Genomic DNA, 18,221 nt, shown 5'->3' with positions numbered 1-18,221 from the left:
CCCCTTCGGGCCTTTTGGCCAGCAGGGGATTTATATTTAATAAAAAAAAAAAAAACCCACACCCTGTTAGCATGGGCAAATTGTTGAGGGATAACAGGAATAAAACACTTTGGGATGTGCCGTTATTGGAAAGCATCTGGGTGGCAATAACAGAGAATCTTTCAAAGATTATAAGACCGAGGACCTCACCTTTTATCCTGGATGTAGCCCTCCACTCTGTGCAGCTCTTTGCCGAACATCCCACAGGGTTTGAAGTTCAGCACACACTTATCTCCAGTACTGTCCGTTTAACCAGTCAGAGCAAACAAGAGATTACACACACTTCTATCAAACAGCATCTCGAGCTACATTACTCCCACTTACTTACTCTTATCTAATCTTTCTGCTCGTGCTATTGCATTGGAGTGTGGCACGTTACAGTAGACCTCTGATTTATTTTAATTCATGATACCAGCACACACCAACAAAAAAATAATAATAAATAAAAATTCACCACTCTGAAAATTTTCCACACTCTGCAATCATACAACCTGGAGTTGAAATGGACTTAAGTGGGATTTTCCTATTTGATTTACATGTAATGACTGAAGGCACCAAATATTTTTGTGACACAAAGGTTAATTAAACAAAAAAACAGACATCCATCAATAGGTAAAACCACCTCTGGCTGCAATTACAGCTGCTAGGATATTTTACTTAGATTTCCACATCTGGATTGTGATATTTCATCCATACTTCCTGAGCAAAATTTCTCCAGCTCGGTCAGACTGGATGGAGATCAAACTGACCATTTCCACATCTTGCCACAGAGTTACGTTCCAGACTGAGGTCTTGGTCCAGAGTGGACCACTCAAACACACTTAGGTTCTTGGTTATGAAGCACTCGACTGCAGCTTTGGCAGTGTACTTAGGGCTGTGAACCTCTCTATTGCAGACTGGAACAGGTTTTCTTTTAGGATTGCCCTGAATTTAACTCTATCGATTCTGATCCCAACCCTTACCAGTTTGCCTGTCCCCGCTGAGAAAAGCATCATCACATGATGCTACCACCACCATGCTTCATGGTGTGCACGATACTCTCAAGGTCTGTACTCATACAGCATGACTTATCATTAAGATTATTTTAGGAGATCTTTTTCAAACAACTATTCCGTAAATTAACTCTTTCACATGAAAAGGCAAAATGTCCATGTGCACAAAAGCGACTCCCCCCCCCCCCCCCCCATCTGATTTTTGTAATATTTCCTCCATGAAAGGAATGCATTCAACCAATCAGGGAGCAGGTTGTGGAAACATCACCACACTGCTGCAGGCTTGGTGGAGTCTCTCATTCAGTTTAGGTCAAAACCCAGCACTGTTTTTAAATAAATAAATAAATAAATAAATAAATAGAGGAGAAGCTTGGCAATAATAAAAAAAAAAAAAGTGTCTCGCCCAACTGGTCATGGTTCGTTGCCTACTTTGTGATGTGAAGCTTGCTATCAGTCTCAGCAACTGCTGAACCAAGCAGTGAAACTCCCCACATTCTCACCTATTTCTCAGGATAGGATGTAGCCAGCATTTTCTTTTTCGCCAATCTTTTTTGTAAAAGATATTTATCCCTGGCGGCACGGTGGTGTAGTGGTTAGCGCTGTTGCCTCACAGCAAGAAGGTCCGGGTTCGAGCCCCGTGGCCGGCGAGGGCCTTTCTGTGCGGAGTTTGCATGTTCTCCCCGTGTCCGCGTGGGTTTCCTCCGGGTGCTCCGGTTTCCCCCACAGTCCAAAGACATGCAGGTTAGGTTAACTGGTGACTCTAAATTGACCGTAGGTGTGAATGTGAGTGTGAATGGTTGTCTGTGTCTATGTGTCAGCCCTGTGATGACCTGGCGACTTGTCCAGGGTGTACCCCGCCTTTCGCCCGTAGTCAGCTGGGATAGGCCGTAGAACAGGATAAAGCGGCTAGAGATAATGAGATGAGATGATATTTATCCCCACATTGTTTATTCACGTTGCATTGTATGTGTAAAAACTGTAAGGGTGATCAGAGCAGCATTGGCTTTCCACCAAATGTAGAGTTTTATGCCAAAGACAAAACACGCAGTTTTGGTTTCGTCACACCAGAGCACAACTTTTTACACGTGTTGGTCTCCCAACTGGATTTCATACGGCTTTTTTCACACCACTCTTTCTTTTTGCAAAGTGTATTTCCCCCCCACTTCAATATTCTGACTTATTTTGTATCGATGCAAGACATATAATCCCAGAAAAGTTCATTACAGTTCCAGGTTGTAATGCTACAAATGTGGAAAAGGCAGTGTGGTCACTACACATTATATTACAAGCATAATTCTCAAAGACCTTCTTAACTGTGAGAGGACAAAGTTAAATTTAAGATTTGTACTTTAGCAACTACAGTGGAAGTCGGTCATATCAATTTATGTTATCATGACACTAATTTTTTTTAATGTGGCAAGTAAATCAGTGGTGTACCTGTGGTTCAGTATTTCTACAGTGCCGTATTGCTCAATCCACAGTTTGCCCACGATGACATTGTGTACACAGCAGAAAGGGTTTGACCATGTGTAGGCCTCTTTGTGCCTGCAAGGAACACACACACACACACACACACACAGCATGTGACCAGCCAGTTACCCAGCAACTCCAGAACACTTCTAGTCTGAAAGCAAAAACCTGATATTCTGCCTCATCCAGGAAAAGACCCAGTCAGGAGAGCAAATATACACTCACTGACACATGTGCCCTTGGTTAGACAGTAAATCGGGTTTAAGTCCACTATCTACACACAATAATCTAACAGGGTGTGACTCACTTGAGGAGCTCTAATGTGATGGTTCCTTTTGGTTCTGCTTCCACACTCTTGCCCCAGAACTTGAGCTTTGGGTATATCGAGCCATGGAACAGGAAATCCCCCGACAGACCCTCAGCATGGAATGCACTGATTGGTGGGTGATGACTCACCTGTTCTGAGATCAACCTGAAGCCCTGATCCTCTCTAAGAGACAGAGAGGAGAACAGAAACAGACAGTTGATAAAGAAAAGGGAAGGAAGATGTATTGCACCAATAACACATGCCTATGGGGAGTTAACACAATCATCAAATCCTTCACACACCACCACACGAATAAGATTCTAGGAGCCCGTTGAAACAAATTTTAACAGAAATGGGTTCCTAAAAGATGCAAAGAAGAGCTCAGAAGAAAGCAGGGCCAATTGCACATTACAAGCCTCATGGCTTGGATCTGGTCTTTCAGCCTTGGCCGTTCAGATTCCTCTTTATAAGTCCTGACCTTTGTATTATAAGGTTCTATCAGGGTTAAGAAAGGATGAGCGATTCATTGAGGGTCATACAAATGTTCATCCATATGCGGTTCTTTCCCAATCTGCGGCCACAAATTTGGAAGCGCACAACTGTATTGGAGGAGTTGTAGCATTACGTTTTCCCTTTGTCTTTGTCCAGCCCCTGTACACAAAATGAGGTCCATGAAAGGTCAGAGTGGAAGAACTCGAGTGACCTGTACAGAGAACTGACCTCAAACCCACCAAACACCTTTGGGATGAACTGGAACACTGACTGCACCCCAGGCCTCCTCACCCAACATCAATGCCTGACCTCATTCATGTTCCTGTGGCTGAATGAGTACAAATCCCCACAGCCATGTTCCAAAATCTAAGGCTTCCCAGAACAGTGGAGGTCATTAGAACAGCAAAGGGTGGACTAAACCTAGACTGGGGTGTTCAAGAAGCACATATGGGTGTGATGGTCATATCTGGCCATATAGTATAGAGCTTTATCAGTCAGTCACTAATGTGAACAAACCTGATTTAATGACCTGTATACACACATTTTTGAAATGAACGTCACATTTACGATCCACATGAGTCATGAACAATAAAGATGATGTATTGGCAAGACGATCTATTATTGCAGCAGCAAACTGAATAAGAGCACAAAGCCTTCAAGTCTAATCATAAAGATTATTTGCTCCGGATAGTGGTTGAGATCTCAGCTGTTTATGACTTGAGAAAGATGGTAAAAAGTGCTAGCTGCATAGCTGTTGCTGGTTTTTATTGGCAAGCCTCCTTTTTTCCAAGTTAGCTGCTACTCAGATGCTACAAGGTTAAAAATCTTGGTGTTTTCATTGACAGCGAGCTAAACTTTGACAGTCACATGAAAGCAATCACTAAATCGTCATTTTATCACCTAAAAAACATTTCCAAACTAAGAGGACTTGTGTCAAAAAATGATCTGGAAAAACCTGTACATGCCTTCATCTCTAGTAGGGCTGATTACTGCAATGGCCTTTTCACAGGCCTGCCAAAAAAGACCATCAAACGACTTCAGCTGGTTCAAAATGCAGCGGCTAGGGTTCTCACACGAACAAAAAGAAGAGAGCACATTACTCCAATTCTAAGGTCCCTTCACTGGCTTCCAGTAAGCTACAGATTGACTTTAAAGCATTGCTGCTGGTGTACAAATCTCTAAATGGTACAGGGCCCAATTACCTCTCTGATATGTTGCAGCGGCCTAACCCAATCACATCTACCAGATCGCAGCAGCAACATTTACTGGTAAAACCTGTCGTTAAAACAAAAAGTGGTGAAGCAGCTTTTAGCTACTATGCAGTACAGCTATGGAGCCAACTCCCAGAGGACATCAAAAATGCTCCTGCTGTTGGCAGCTTCAAATCTACATTAAAGACCAAGCTGTTTTCAGATGCTTTCTGCTAACTGATAAATATCATCATCTTTACATGTCTTAAACTTTACTTAACTTTTATTCCATTTTATTCTGCTGTTTTCACTGAACTTTCTCTCTTCTTCCCCCTTTATTTTATGTAATTTTATTTTCTATTGTTTACTGTTTTGCTTTTACCTCTGTAAAGCACATTGAACTGCCACTGTGTATGAAATCTCATCTCATCTCATTATCTCTAGCCGCTTTATCCTTCTACAGGGTCGCAGGCAAGCTGGAGCCTATCCCAGCTGACTACGGGCGAAAGGCAGGGTACACCCTGGACAAGTCTTCAGGTCATCACAGGGCTGACACATAGACACAGACAACCATTCACACTCACATTCACACCTACGGTCAATTTAGAGTCACCAGTTAACCTAACCTGCATGTCTTTGGACTGTGGAGGAAACCCACGCGGACATGGGGAGAACATGCAAACTCTGCACAGAAAGGCCCTCGCCGGCCATGGGGCTCGAACCCAGGACCTTCTTGCTGTGAGGCGACAGCGCTAACCACTACACCACTGTGCCACCCACTGTGTATGAAATGCGCTATATAAATAAACTCGCCTTGCCTATCAGCACTGGATGCTGCAGTCAGTAACATGCGCATGCAGAAGGAGGTGCAAATGTTAATTCCAACAGGACATTCTAATTACGATCAAAGGGCCAATTATTGGATATTATTTCAATTTAGAACTACATACAAGTGTCTCGAATCTATTTTTAAAAGATCGTATTTGTGTTCACACTCACATTTTTGCCACTTCATTTCTGTACCATAAATGTACAAAGTGATGTGTAAACCTATACACATTAGCTATAATGCCTTGGTCTCTATAGTCTTAGAAACGATCTGGTGGATATTTTCATTGTTTACCGTGTGAGTTCATAGGTTTCCCCTAAGAGAGGGTTAAACGGCTTTCCAGTTCTGTCCCACTGAGAGGCCACTGCGGACACAGCAAAGGCAGCTACAGCCTGAAGGAATGAGGGAAAGAAAGAAATAGAAAGAAAGAAATAGAAAGAAAGCAGAATCAGACAAAGCTCTGGTTTAAGTTTGACCAACTGCTAATTATTTATACATCTATGCTTTATATAGTTGTGTGCGCACGCGCAAGTTCATACAACAAAGCTAACCATTTCTGTACATTTTTATATTTAAAGGTGCTTTTGTCCTTACAGATGTCTTATTTTTACACAGACACAAAAATAAATAAATAAAATAAAACATTTACACCCCACCCCACCATGCTACTCTAGCAAAAATGTCTAGTAGTAATAAATCTTCATGTGTTCAGAGCTTCAGGAGTTGATATTCTAGCTTTGTTATTTGAAATGTTTAGTTCAATACAAATTTATGACTATTCAAATCGACAAAATTAAAAAAAAAAAAGACAACTGCAATTAATATCAGGCTGGGTTCTAATGCCGCTTTTCCACTACAAACGCGGCTGAGTTGGGCTGAGCCGTGCCGTGCTGAGTTGGGCTGAGTCGAGCTGAGCGGGGCTGTTGGAGTTGCATTTCGACTACAACCGCGCTGAACCGTGCTGGCTGGAAGTGGGTGGACACATTGGGTGGAGTTAGCGAAAGTGGGTGGACGTCACGTGATGTCGTTAGGCAGCGCAAACAGTGACATCAGTGATCTTTTAAGCGGTAGTCTCACGACCCGGATAGTAAGCAATAAACATGGAGGACATGGAGTCGTTAGTGTTGCTGGTCTTGGTTCTGTGGCTTGTTGTCACCGACAACGCGGACAGATACTGGCAAGAGCGTATAGATGAGGCGAGGCGCATAAGGCTTCAGAAATTCTCGTAATTCGTAATTATTCTTCTTCCGGGTTTACGGTGTTTATAGATCCCAGCGTGCTCGCGGGGCATGTGTGGGCATGTGAGGACACTCCTCCTCACCAATGAGTGCACAGGGGAGTGTCTCCTCACGCCCCCAGCCTCACTCAGCTCGGTTTGGCTCACTTCAGCCCCACTCCAAAACCGTGCGAGTTTTGGGTGCTAAGCAGGGCTGAAGCGAGCTGAGTCGTGCTGTTCTGAAGTAGTCGAAACGCGAGCCGTGTCGGGCTGAAGTGAGCTGAAAAAGGGTAGTGGAAAAGGGCCATATGTTTTTCCTAGCTGTAATTGTGTTGTTTAGACAGCAGATGCCGCAATAAAGTAACAGTAGGAATTCACATGATTTCACCCAAAGCAGAAGTAATGCAGCTCTAATGCCATGAAAACACACACACACCCCTACAATGGGAAAGAGCTGTTGTGTGATTGAATCTACAAACAGATTTAATAAGAAAAAAACTAGTGCTCTTTTTTCACAGACTGCTGAAAGATAAAAAGCAGAGAAAAATGTTCATGAAATTGTATTAAGACATTTCCTTATTAACTTTTCATTTTTAATAAAAGAATATTTTAGTTAACAGGCTATTATAGTTTACTCCAACCCTTTTTTCAAAAATACTGTGGGAAATTTGAATCGAGAATTGGGTGAATCGTTGCTTCCTACTCATTAGACGTTGTTCATTTCAAGCCTTGTAAACATTTAAAAAATAAAAAATAAAAACACGCAGGCTGCGTTCTAAGTTTTTACAGACTTATGCTCTTCTAAAATGACTGTACGCTTGTGTCCACCTGCATTCTCTCAATGGAGTCCGACTCGGCACAGGCTTTGTTGAGGAGGTACGTGTGCTCCATGTACTCGCTGATTCTCTGCAGAAAGCTCAGCGGCTCGTTGAACACAATGGGCATGGTGATCTTGGACAGCTCCTGCAACAGAAACATAACTCACTGGTTCATAGCCTCGTAGTTCATACTATAGCCTCACTAGTTCATAGTGTCTGATGGCCTCACCAATCCTATACATTTCTTCAGGATGCTCCATATGCTGAAGTTATTTCTGGAGAACATGGGGGCAGGAAGGGTTGACCTGAGGAGGCAAAAAAAAGATCACACCCACATTAGCATTAGTGGAACAACCTACCACCTTGGACAAAACACAAAAAGGGCTGTTACATTGTACAGTTTCTATCAACATCAAGCAGCGTGTAGCATGGATAGTTGGAACAGTTTCAGCCCATTTTTAGAAGAGACGGGCCAACACCCCTGAGGTGAAATTAGCTAAAAGAATCTGACTCTACCTGCGTTTCTTGATTCCATTCTCATGTACAGTGCCACTGTTCTTCTCAGCACCAGCATCCACGACTGCATCTTTAAAACTGGCTTCTGAAGTGCCCTCACACGACTCGTCCGAATCCAAGCCTGTCGCACAAAAATAAGCCTTATAATGAACCAGACTGAGATACACAGACATGCCTGAAAAGTTGCATAATGCCTCAATCGATCAAATAAATAAATAAATCTCACACTCTCAGAAAATAAAGTGCATTATTGCACTTTTAGGGGTACAGTGGCTTGTTGCTGGAGAAGTACCCTCCAAGGTACTTATTTGAGAACATGTACGTACCTTTTTGGCGCTAAAAAGGTCCACATATGCCGCTTTTCCACTACCAACGCGGCTGAGTTGGGCTGAGCCGTGCCGGGCTGAGTTGGGCTGAGTGGGGCTGTTGGAGTTGCATTTCGACTACAACCGCGCTGAACCGCGCTGGATGGAAGTGGGTGGACACATTGGGTGGAGTTAGCGAAAGTGGGTGGACGTCACGTGATGTCGTTAGGCGGCGCAAACAGTGTCATCAGTGAGCTTTTAAGCGGTAGTCTCACGACCCAGATAGTAAACAATAAACATGGAGGACATGGAGTCGTTAGTGTTGCTGGTCTTGGTGCTGTGGCTTGTTGTCACCGACAACGCCAACAGATACTGGCAAGAGCGTATAGATGAGGCGAGGCGCATAAGGCTTCAGAAATTCTTGTAATTCGTAATTCTTCTTCTTCTTCCAGGTTTACGGTGTTTACAGATCCCAGCGTGCTCGCGGGGCGTGTGTGGGCATGTGAGGACACTCCTCCTCACCAATCAGTGCACAGGGGAGTGTCTCCTCACGCCCCCAGCCTCATTCGGCTCGGTTTGGCTCGCTTCAGCCCTACTCCAAAACCGTGTGAGTTTTGGGTGCTAAGCAGGGCTGAAGCGAGCTGAGTCGTGCTGCTCTGAGGTAGTTGAAACGCGAGCCGTGTCGGGCTGAAGTGAGCTGAAAAAGGGTAGTGGAAAAGGGCCAATAGTTACCTTGAGGTCAATTAATGAGCCGTAAGGGGTACATCAGTGTAGACTGTAGCTTGGGGGACAGAAATGGACTCCTCCTGTACGCCCATTTCCGACCGTGCACATTCACCTACTTCCCCCTCATACAGACACGTCAGCCAATAAGAGAACACAGAAAATATGCACAGACGCACGTAATGCAAACTCCCTACATTTCCCTCACACACTGTCGAGACGTAAAGCTTGTGAGATTCTGGACTAAAACCAAAGCACAACTAATTACAGCTGAAGGTCTCACAGCAGTACCACAGCTCACTCAGAGGCTCCCAGAGGAGAACCCTTGATAATGACAAACTCCTTTAGAAAATTAGGAAGACTTAAACTCACCCCCCCCCCGTATTACCAAAAGGAAGAATGCCCTAATTGGCATTTGCTAGTATTAAATGTAGCTCAGCAACCAAGCCCCAGCCTCAAAAACTCCAGCCTAAAGCTATTTCCACGAGCGCCAAGGTTCAGTGTAAAGCAGCAGAAGTAGTGACTTGATACGAAGGATATTTCGCTGGGTCATGTCGACCTTTTGTTATCAAGTACAACCTGACTGGAACAAAGAGTTTAGAAACTGTATATGGCTTTAACGGTCTGATTCTTCCTTTTATTGATTTATCCATCTTTTTTTTTTTTTAATCTCCGTATACGCAGCAGTGACAGGAGCTGTCAGCCAGTCTGGTCAACGCTGCTACATTATTAAAGGCGTGGGCAAAGAGGAAGGGTAAGATGATACCCAGGAGCCTGGCTATTGTCCTCGACTGGCCTGTTAAAAGCAAACAAACATCCTGATGGAGCTCATTCAGAAGGAGCAGCATTCAAAAGGACTGCTAAGAGAATTAGGAGAAATGAGGGGGGAGTCATTGAGGGCAGTGCAGGCACAATGCGGCTACCGGGTGCTCCACAGACGTACGCTAGGTCCATCTTACTTTGTTCGCTTATGATTTCCAGGACTATCTCCAGACTTATAATTAATAGAACAGTTACTTATTAAACAATGTGAATCCATCTGTTTAGCAGCAATGCACCTTGAGAGCAATTACTGTCATCAACTAGCACTTTACTGAACAGAATGACACACCACGGCTCAGTGTCACTTCCCCTACTCGTCATATAACCATATACTGTGCAACGATTAAATCGTCATTCAAATTTACGACGATTCAAATCAATGAAATTAAAAAAAAAAATCGTGATCATCATCAAACCACATAATCTCTTAGCTTTTCCGAGTTGTGACTGCATTGTTTCAATGGCAGAGGGTTGTCTGCTGCAAGTACAATAGCGGGAATACACCGGACTTCAGCATAGGTGGAAGTAACACAGCTCTAATGCTTCACAAACACACACACAAAAAAAGGGAAAGAGCTGTTGTGCTACTGAACATACAAACAGATTTATCAAGAAGTCAGAGCTCTCTTTTTACAGACTGCTGAAGGTAAAGAAAATGGACATAATACAAATGTTCAGAAAAAAAGTTTATTAAGAAAAGGCTTCTTTGTTATTAACTTTTTCATTTTTAATAAAAGGAATATTTTAGTTAATTGGCCATTAAATTTTTTACTTCAACCTTTACAAAAGTGCGTGAATTATTGTTGGTTATTAAGAAAAATCAAAAGGGTTTTTTAAAATTAATTTAACAAAATGAATAAGTTTATTACATTCACTGAATAGGAGCAATCGCGCGCTCTGATTAGCTACTCTACTATTTGGCTATCAGCTCATATACCATTTAGTAGAGAAAAACAAAATGGCGGAGTGTGTTGCTGAACCAATCGAGGACGAAATAAAAACTACTTGAAAACAAAACCCCAAAAATTGCAATAAATAAATAAATAAATAAATAAAAGCAACAAAATATGGAAAGAAAGTCTTTGATGCTAAGAACATATCTTTTTTTTTAATACATTTTTCAAGAATTATTATAGAATTTCACAAATTGCGACTGTCATTTCGCTGGTTTGTTTACATTCTAAGCAAAAACGATTGTCAGATGTTTTGTATAAAAGTTATCTATCAAATTCGCAAAAAATAAAAACAAAAATGCCCCATTTCTTAAAATCCAGCAAATGTGGATACAACAACAAAAAAGTTACTCCACTCAATCTCATCATACATGGCTTATAGCCAACTCAGCGCTACGCATCTCGTCAGCTATCAGGTCATGTACAGCTCGAGTTGGTGGAATAACTTAATTATAAGAAAAGGAAAATAAAACTCTGCAAATTTTTTTGGTAATAACTTTCATTGATTCTTTTTAAATTACAAAAATATTGTGGGACAAAATCAAATCGTGAACCATATATCGTGAATCGAATCGAATTGTATCGTTACATGCCTACATATACCTCTAATCATGAAAGCAGAAGGAGTTTCTCTGGATGTTAAGCCCAATTCAAATAAACCATTCTAAAATGATATCAAGCACGTCTCTTATGTTAATGTACTGCATTTATCTCTCTCTATTTCTCATATGAAGCAATAAGCATAAAACACAGTGAGGGTGTATTAATGGAAGCACGTGCACTCAAACAAGCATGAAAATACTTCAACCTTTAGCTGTGAATCTGTAGCTGAATCTCAAATATCTTTCTTCACTATGCATACTAGGTCGTTCAGCTCTGTTGCATTGTATCTTATCTAGAACACAAACAAAGCTATTTGAAATGTGCCTGAACTAGAAGATGGTGGATTTTACTCCGATCACACGGAACGAACATTATTCTGGGTAAATAACTACAAATGAACCTGAAACTTATGGAACAATTTGCCATCTTCATGTAAAAGTAGTAACACTTGAAAGTTCATTTAATACTGCCTTACTGCAGTTTCTGAGAGACAATGTCATTACCAGCCTCCTTAATCCTCCCATTGTTATTTTATAATTTAAGCACTTGATTACATACTTCAAAGTATACTATAAAATAGATTTACATAGCTCTATTATATTTTCCATGCACCACTCACTGCAGCATTATTTCATTACTAATATTTTCTTGACTTGCGTTTATGTTATATATATATATATATATATATATATATATATATATATATATATATATATATATATATATGAATGAGTGATTCCACGCTTATGGGTACTGAAATGGGGACATTAACTTATTCACCTAAAACCATTTCTTTTTTTACCATCAGGTCACAAAACATGTAATCTTTAATGAATGATATGTTAAAAGATAACTTTAATTTTCTGAGATGTAATAAAAACATATTTATATGCCAAAGTCAAGCCTATGAGTTCCAAAATGATGTCTGTTACATTACTTCTGTTACGATTGTCCATCTCGCGTCTGTTACAAATTAATTACAATCTAGCTATATACCATGTTAATCTTATTGAAAGAATGTGTATGTTTATTCTACTACACACGTTTATTAATTATATTTGCTAAAACATCACCTTCCTATGTTTCAAAAAGTAATTCTACATTGTTAAAATTGAGAATATATATGTCCACAACACTTCTGTTACGTTCTGACTTTGGCATATAAATATGTTTTTATTACATCTCAGAAAATTAAAGTTATCTTTTAACATATCATTCATTAAAGATTACATGTTTAGTGACCTGATGGTAAAAAAAAAAGAAATGGTTTTAGGTGAATTTTTAAAAATAAGTTCATGTCCCCATTTCAGTACCCATAAGCGTGGAATCACTCATTTTATATACACATATATATATCCTTTTAAGCATAAGGGACAATTTTCAGTTAGGGCGCGAGTCCTGTTACAGTCCCTTGCAACCATGTTTACTGTTTTGTATTTGTGGTGAACGGCAATGAACTAAACCTAAAATTGGTGTTCAAAACTGATGGCAAAATAAAAAGAACAATTCCAGAGAGATCAGCTGGCAGAAAACAGAGTTCGACCAGAGATATCGATCAGGAAGTCTGTTCACTTGCCTTTGACCGATCAGTGGTCGGCTCTAATCTTCGCTCCACCCGTGTGTCATTCCAAGAAACACTGATAACACACACACACACACACACACACACACACACACACACACACACACACACACACACTGTACTAAATGACTTATGAATGCACCTAGGCCCATATTACTCATGTTAGACGGCTGTTACGAAACACTGTTTTCTATAAGAGGGACTCAAACTGTGGGGCACCGCAGAGATGGAAGATACAAACAAATTAAATTTTAAAGCCTTTTTTTAAGCAGAGGAGTTCCATATTTTACATTGCATAGCATAACGGCAATCTGTTTCTTCCTAATGAAGACATCAGGTGAGTCAGTCAACATCTGTGCAAGGTATTTTGAACTCTGATATTAACTGATACTCTCTGGGAGCCGTGCCCTTCCTACTGTTTTCAAAAATGGCACTTTTTGAAAAAACTTGATTTGGGGTTTTTTTGGCCAAAAATGATTCAACAGGCATACAACTAAGTGTTAAATCTAACACTTTACAACATAATGTTGATGCAAAGGATAATTATAGTGATTAAAAATGAAGCTGGTTTGCTTTGGTGTTAGGAGGAGTTTGAATATTGTTACTGTTGATGGCATATATACTAATAATATACTGCATATTATATTGCTCATTATAATTATATCTCATCTCATTATCTCTAGCCGCTTTATCCTATCCTACAGGGTCGCAGGCAAGCAGGAGTCTATCCCAGCTGACTATGGGCGAAAGGCGGGGTACACCCTGGACAAGTCGCCAGGTCATCACAGGGCTGACACATAGACACAGACAACCATTCACACTCACATTCACACCTACGGTCAATTTAGAGTCACCAGTTAACCTAACCTGCATGTCTTTGGACTGTGGGGGAAACCGGAGCACCCGGAGGAAACCCACGCGGACACGGGGAGAACATGCAAACTCCACACAGAAAGGCCCTCGCCGGCCACGGGGCTCGAACCCGGACCTTCTTGCTGTGAAGCGACAGCGTTAACCACTACACCACCGTGCCGCCCCCATTATAATTACATTTTCTTCATATATATTTATTCTAGTTTTTACTCTGGTGTTATGTCCTTATTATTATTATTATTATTATACAATATTGATATTATTTCTTGTATTACTTTATTATTGATTATATTTTGGATATCTACTTAGTATAGTAACTAGGGCTGCACGATATCAGAAAAATATGCGATATTCGATAACATGACTGAATATCTCGATATCGATATGTATCACGATAATTAAATATATGTTTTTCTTACCTCTACTCGCCGTTCTGCCCTGTATCTAGCATTTAAAAAAAACACCCAATGCATTGCTTCCATTCCAACATTATTTTTTTATTGGAAAAACATGGCTACACCTGCAATGGTGTCCATCAGTCATCTTTAAATCTCTTAATTTTTGTGAGCACAGCAGAAAATGTCTTAAATTGAAATAAACAAAAAACTGAAAACTACATTACATTAACAAAGCATTCAAAATGGCAATTTCAGCAGCTCCCGGGAGATGAAAGTGAGCGACACAGATTCACCATAAACTCAAACACAATCTGTTAACACATGCGGGTGAGAGAGCGGTAGTGTGTGTGTGAGAGTGAGAGGTAGTGTGTGTGTGTGAGAGAGAGTGAGAGAGAGCGCGGTTTTATGTTTTTATGCTGCTGTACATCAGTGTTTGTCCCAGTGAGCCGCCCCACCACTGTTTTACATGTCTTGCAAAGTACCTGAGTTTGCAGTACGTCATCCCTCCTGAATCCAAAGTACTTCCAAATAGCAGACGTGCATTTTTTATTTTTTTTGGAAACCAGTTCCTCCTCACACAAGTTTCTCTCACCACACTTGCTACCGCTTCCGCCATCACCACAAGGCTTTTACTTGTTTTGCAATAGGGGGTGGAGTTATCCCGCAGCGCTTGTTGACATTCAAATGTGATTGGACGGCACAGAAAAATGTGCCTTTTATCGAAATTTAAGTAATTTTTGCGGTACGTGTATCGCAAACTATGATATCGCGATATCGATACTTTTTCGATATATTGTGCAGCCCTAATAGTAACCATGACTGTCTGCGATAAGTCTCTGGGACCACAATGGAAATAAGTGTTCACACTTTGTGTAATCCTGGTTTTTATGCCATGTTCATACTGTATTTTGTATGTACTGCATTTTAACCAAAAAAAACAAAAAACAAAAACACCAAAAACCACACAGATATTTTAGAAATATTGTATATAATATAGGTACTGTATATTCTGTGCATGGTATATAATAGTAATTACTCTATCCACATTCACTGGATATGAGCAATCACACGCTCTGATTGGCTACTCTACTACTAGGATATCAGCTCATATACCGTGAGTAGAGAAAAACAAAATGGCGGAGCATGTTGCTGAACCAACCAAGGATGAAATAAAAACTCTACTCAAAAACAAACCACAAAAAAAAAGGAATGAAAAGTATGATAGTAAGAACCTCTCTTTTTTTCAAGAATTATCGTATTTTTCACAAACTGCTCCTGTCATTTTGCCAGTTTGTTTACATTATAAGCGGAAATGATTTTGTCGGACATTTTGTATAAACTTATTTATCAAACCTGCAAAAAGTAAAAAATGCTCGGTTTCTCAAAATCCAGTCAGTCAATGTGGATAGAATAAAACAATTATTCCACTCAATCTGGTCATGCATGGCTTATAGCCAACTTGGCACCATGCCATGATTTTGTAAAATAACTTAATTGTAGATTGCATATTTTTATATCCCTCATAAAAAAATAAAAACAAAAAAAATTCCCGTGTAGGAATTGGCCAAGAGGGCGGCATGGTGGTGTAGTGGTTAGCACTGTCGCCTCACAGCAAGAAGGTTCTGGGTTCGAGCCCAGTGACCCACGAGGGCCTTTCTGTGTAGAGCTTACATGTTCTCCCTGTGTCTGTGTGGGTTTCCCCCCCCCAGTCCAAATTTGCAAAAAATAAACACACTGTTTCTCAAAATCCAGTGAATGTGGATAGAATAAAAAAAAAAAAAAAAAAAAAAAAAAAAAATTATTCCGTCATACATGGCTTATAGCCAACTTGGTATCATGCCATGATTTTGTCGAATAACTTAATTGTAGATGGCATATTTTTTTTATCCCCCACAGTCTTGCATGCTTTCTGGTTTCCCCCACAGTCCAAAGACATGCAGGTTAGGTTAACTGGTGACTCTAAATTGACCGTAGGTGTGAATGAGAGTGTGAATGGTTGTCTGTGTCTATGTGTCAGCCCTGTGATGACCTGGCGACTTGTCCAGGGTGTACCCCGCCTTTCGCCCGTAGTCAGCTGGGATAGGCTCCAGCTTGCCTGCGACCCTGTACAGGATAAGCGGTTACGGAGAATGAATGGATTGGCCAAGAATGGCTCACGTCATAAAATAGTTCCACCACTGATGAAGCAATGTATCTTGTGACATCAAGAATAACACTTAGTTTGGAATTTTTTGATGAGGGATATAGATCAAAAATCTACTGTCCACTGAGCGGCACCGATAGTTACGGGTTCTCTTCAGAGACTGGCTGCGTCCCTCACAAAATAATAATATGCCAGTCACCTCAGAGAATCCATAATTTCAACGAGAGCCTCTCAGTGCATGGTATATTAGATTACCATTGTTATAATAATAATATTGTTATAATCGTTATTGTATATGGCATATTTATTTATATTGTGTAATGTCTAGCTTGTCCATATTGTACACTATGTATACATATATACATTTTTCTTATATCACATAAGTAACTTACGCTCATTCTTTTTTCCTTTTCTCTTTTTTTTAATCATCATAATCATCTCCCCATTTCTGCATCACTAGAGAGACACTACCTGTCAGAATCAAATTCTTTGTGAGTCGACACACTTGACAGGATTCTGATTCCGATTCTGAAGTGTGTTATGTGAACCACATGCTAAACTCCAAATCACAATGGAGTGATGACAGTTCTGTAATAATAAACACAGCAGTGGAACATTTGCCAGGCACGGAGTGAGAACGGAGCGCTCTGAACTCACCTGTGACGGCATCATAGAACTCGTCCTCATTGTTCATTGTACTGTCGGACAGCCACCGCGAGCCACTAGAACATGGTCCCTCGCGGATGCTTGACTGATGTTCCTGACTGCACTGGTCCGGACGCCGCTCCAAAGCTACCTGAAAATGGTAAACGTGCAGGAACACAAGTGCATCAGCAGGATGATAAAAGCACACCGAAATAGCACAACAAAAACAAAGTGATAGAGGTGTACAGAAGGCACCATGCAAGACTAAACACAAGTGCTGGATCAGCCTGGGGCTGCTGCTGCGGAGCCCAAGCTGTGCTTCCAAACATCACTTTTACTACACGCACAACAACTCATTTTAGGAAATGTCGAATCTTTTCTCTCAGGCAGGTATTTTGGAACATGTATGCTAGAGAACTGATCTTTGGACTCTATCACCACTCAGTACACACCGGCCTGTGTGTCTACAGCTGATGGACAGATAAGCCAACACGAGCAAAGAACATGGTCACTAGTATCTGGGCTTTGATCCCTGTAATCAAACCCTGAGAGGTGGTTTCTGCTGAGACAAACAATTTAGCACATCGTCTTTGAGGAATCCTTCCTCTGATTTATTGAATGAAGATGCATGTAATAACTGGTTGCCAGATAAGCAAGGAAGCATTATTTATACAACATGCACTAAAATGACGTGTATAGATTTAAATTTAAAAAAAAAAAAAACTAGCTAGAACTCGACGCCAACGGTGTCGATGGCGATGTCTCCACCTGGTAGACTACAAGCCTTAAGTTGTGATTTGGGGATGGACATTTGACCTCACAGTAATCTTGACCTGGTGAAATTACTTGTATTAGCCTTGGAGATACTGTGTTCACAAGGTTTTCGGACAGACATCTGACCTCACAGTGACCTTGACCTTAGACCTTTTGATCTGAAAATCTAATCAGTTCATGTTTGTCCCAAAGCGCACAAATGGTGAAAGTTTGGTGAAATTCCTTTCATTAGCCTTTGAGATATCGCGTTCACAAGGTTTCGGGACGGACGCACGGACAGACGGACAACCCGAAAACATAATGCCTCCTGCAGCTTACGGTGGCGGAGGCATATAAAAAAAAAAAAAAAAATCCTCCAAGCACAAATGCAAATAAAGAAAAAAAAGAAATGGATATGTTCTGTCAGCTCGGAGTGAGTGATATTACAAAAGATCTCTCATGATACACAATATACAAGTCTGCCAGCAAAGTGGCAGCACTGCATGTAAAAAATATGAGGGTTTTTTTCCCCCCCAAATCTGTTTAAATAAA

General features: G+C 40.8%; 1 protein-coding gene across 1 annotated transcript in view; it reads right to left on the bottom strand.

The window, feature by feature from the left end:
• osbpl2b (oxysterol binding protein-like 2b) overlaps positions 1 to 18,221 on the bottom strand; it is a 65,703-nt gene that overhangs the window by 25,091 nt on the left and 22,391 nt on the right. Inside the window, exons 2-9 of the mRNA XM_060937931.1 lie at positions 16,929 to 17,067; positions 7,870 to 7,990; positions 7,583 to 7,658; positions 7,364 to 7,498; positions 5,614 to 5,711; positions 2,809 to 2,991; positions 2,469 to 2,576; positions 190 to 279 (exon numbers count right to left, since the gene is read on the bottom strand). Coding sequence (XP_060793914.1) covers positions 190 to 279; positions 2,469 to 2,576; positions 2,809 to 2,991; positions 5,614 to 5,711; positions 7,364 to 7,498; positions 7,583 to 7,658; positions 7,870 to 7,990; positions 16,929 to 16,965 — 848 coding nt within the window. The 5' untranslated portion in view covers positions 16,966 to 17,067. The remainder of the gene's footprint in view (positions 1 to 189; positions 280 to 2,468; positions 2,577 to 2,808; positions 2,992 to 5,613; positions 5,712 to 7,363; positions 7,499 to 7,582; positions 7,659 to 7,869; positions 7,991 to 16,928; positions 17,068 to 18,221) is intronic.

This window comes from Neoarius graeffei, chromosome 13 (assembly GCF_027579695.1).
Source record: "Neoarius graeffei isolate fNeoGra1 chromosome 13, fNeoGra1.pri, whole genome shotgun sequence".
NCBI classification, from domain to species: domain Eukaryota; kingdom Metazoa; phylum Chordata; class Actinopteri; order Siluriformes; family Ariidae; genus Neoarius; species Neoarius graeffei.
Note: the sequence above shows the minus strand (reverse complement) of the source record. Positions and strands in the feature narration are given on the sequence as shown.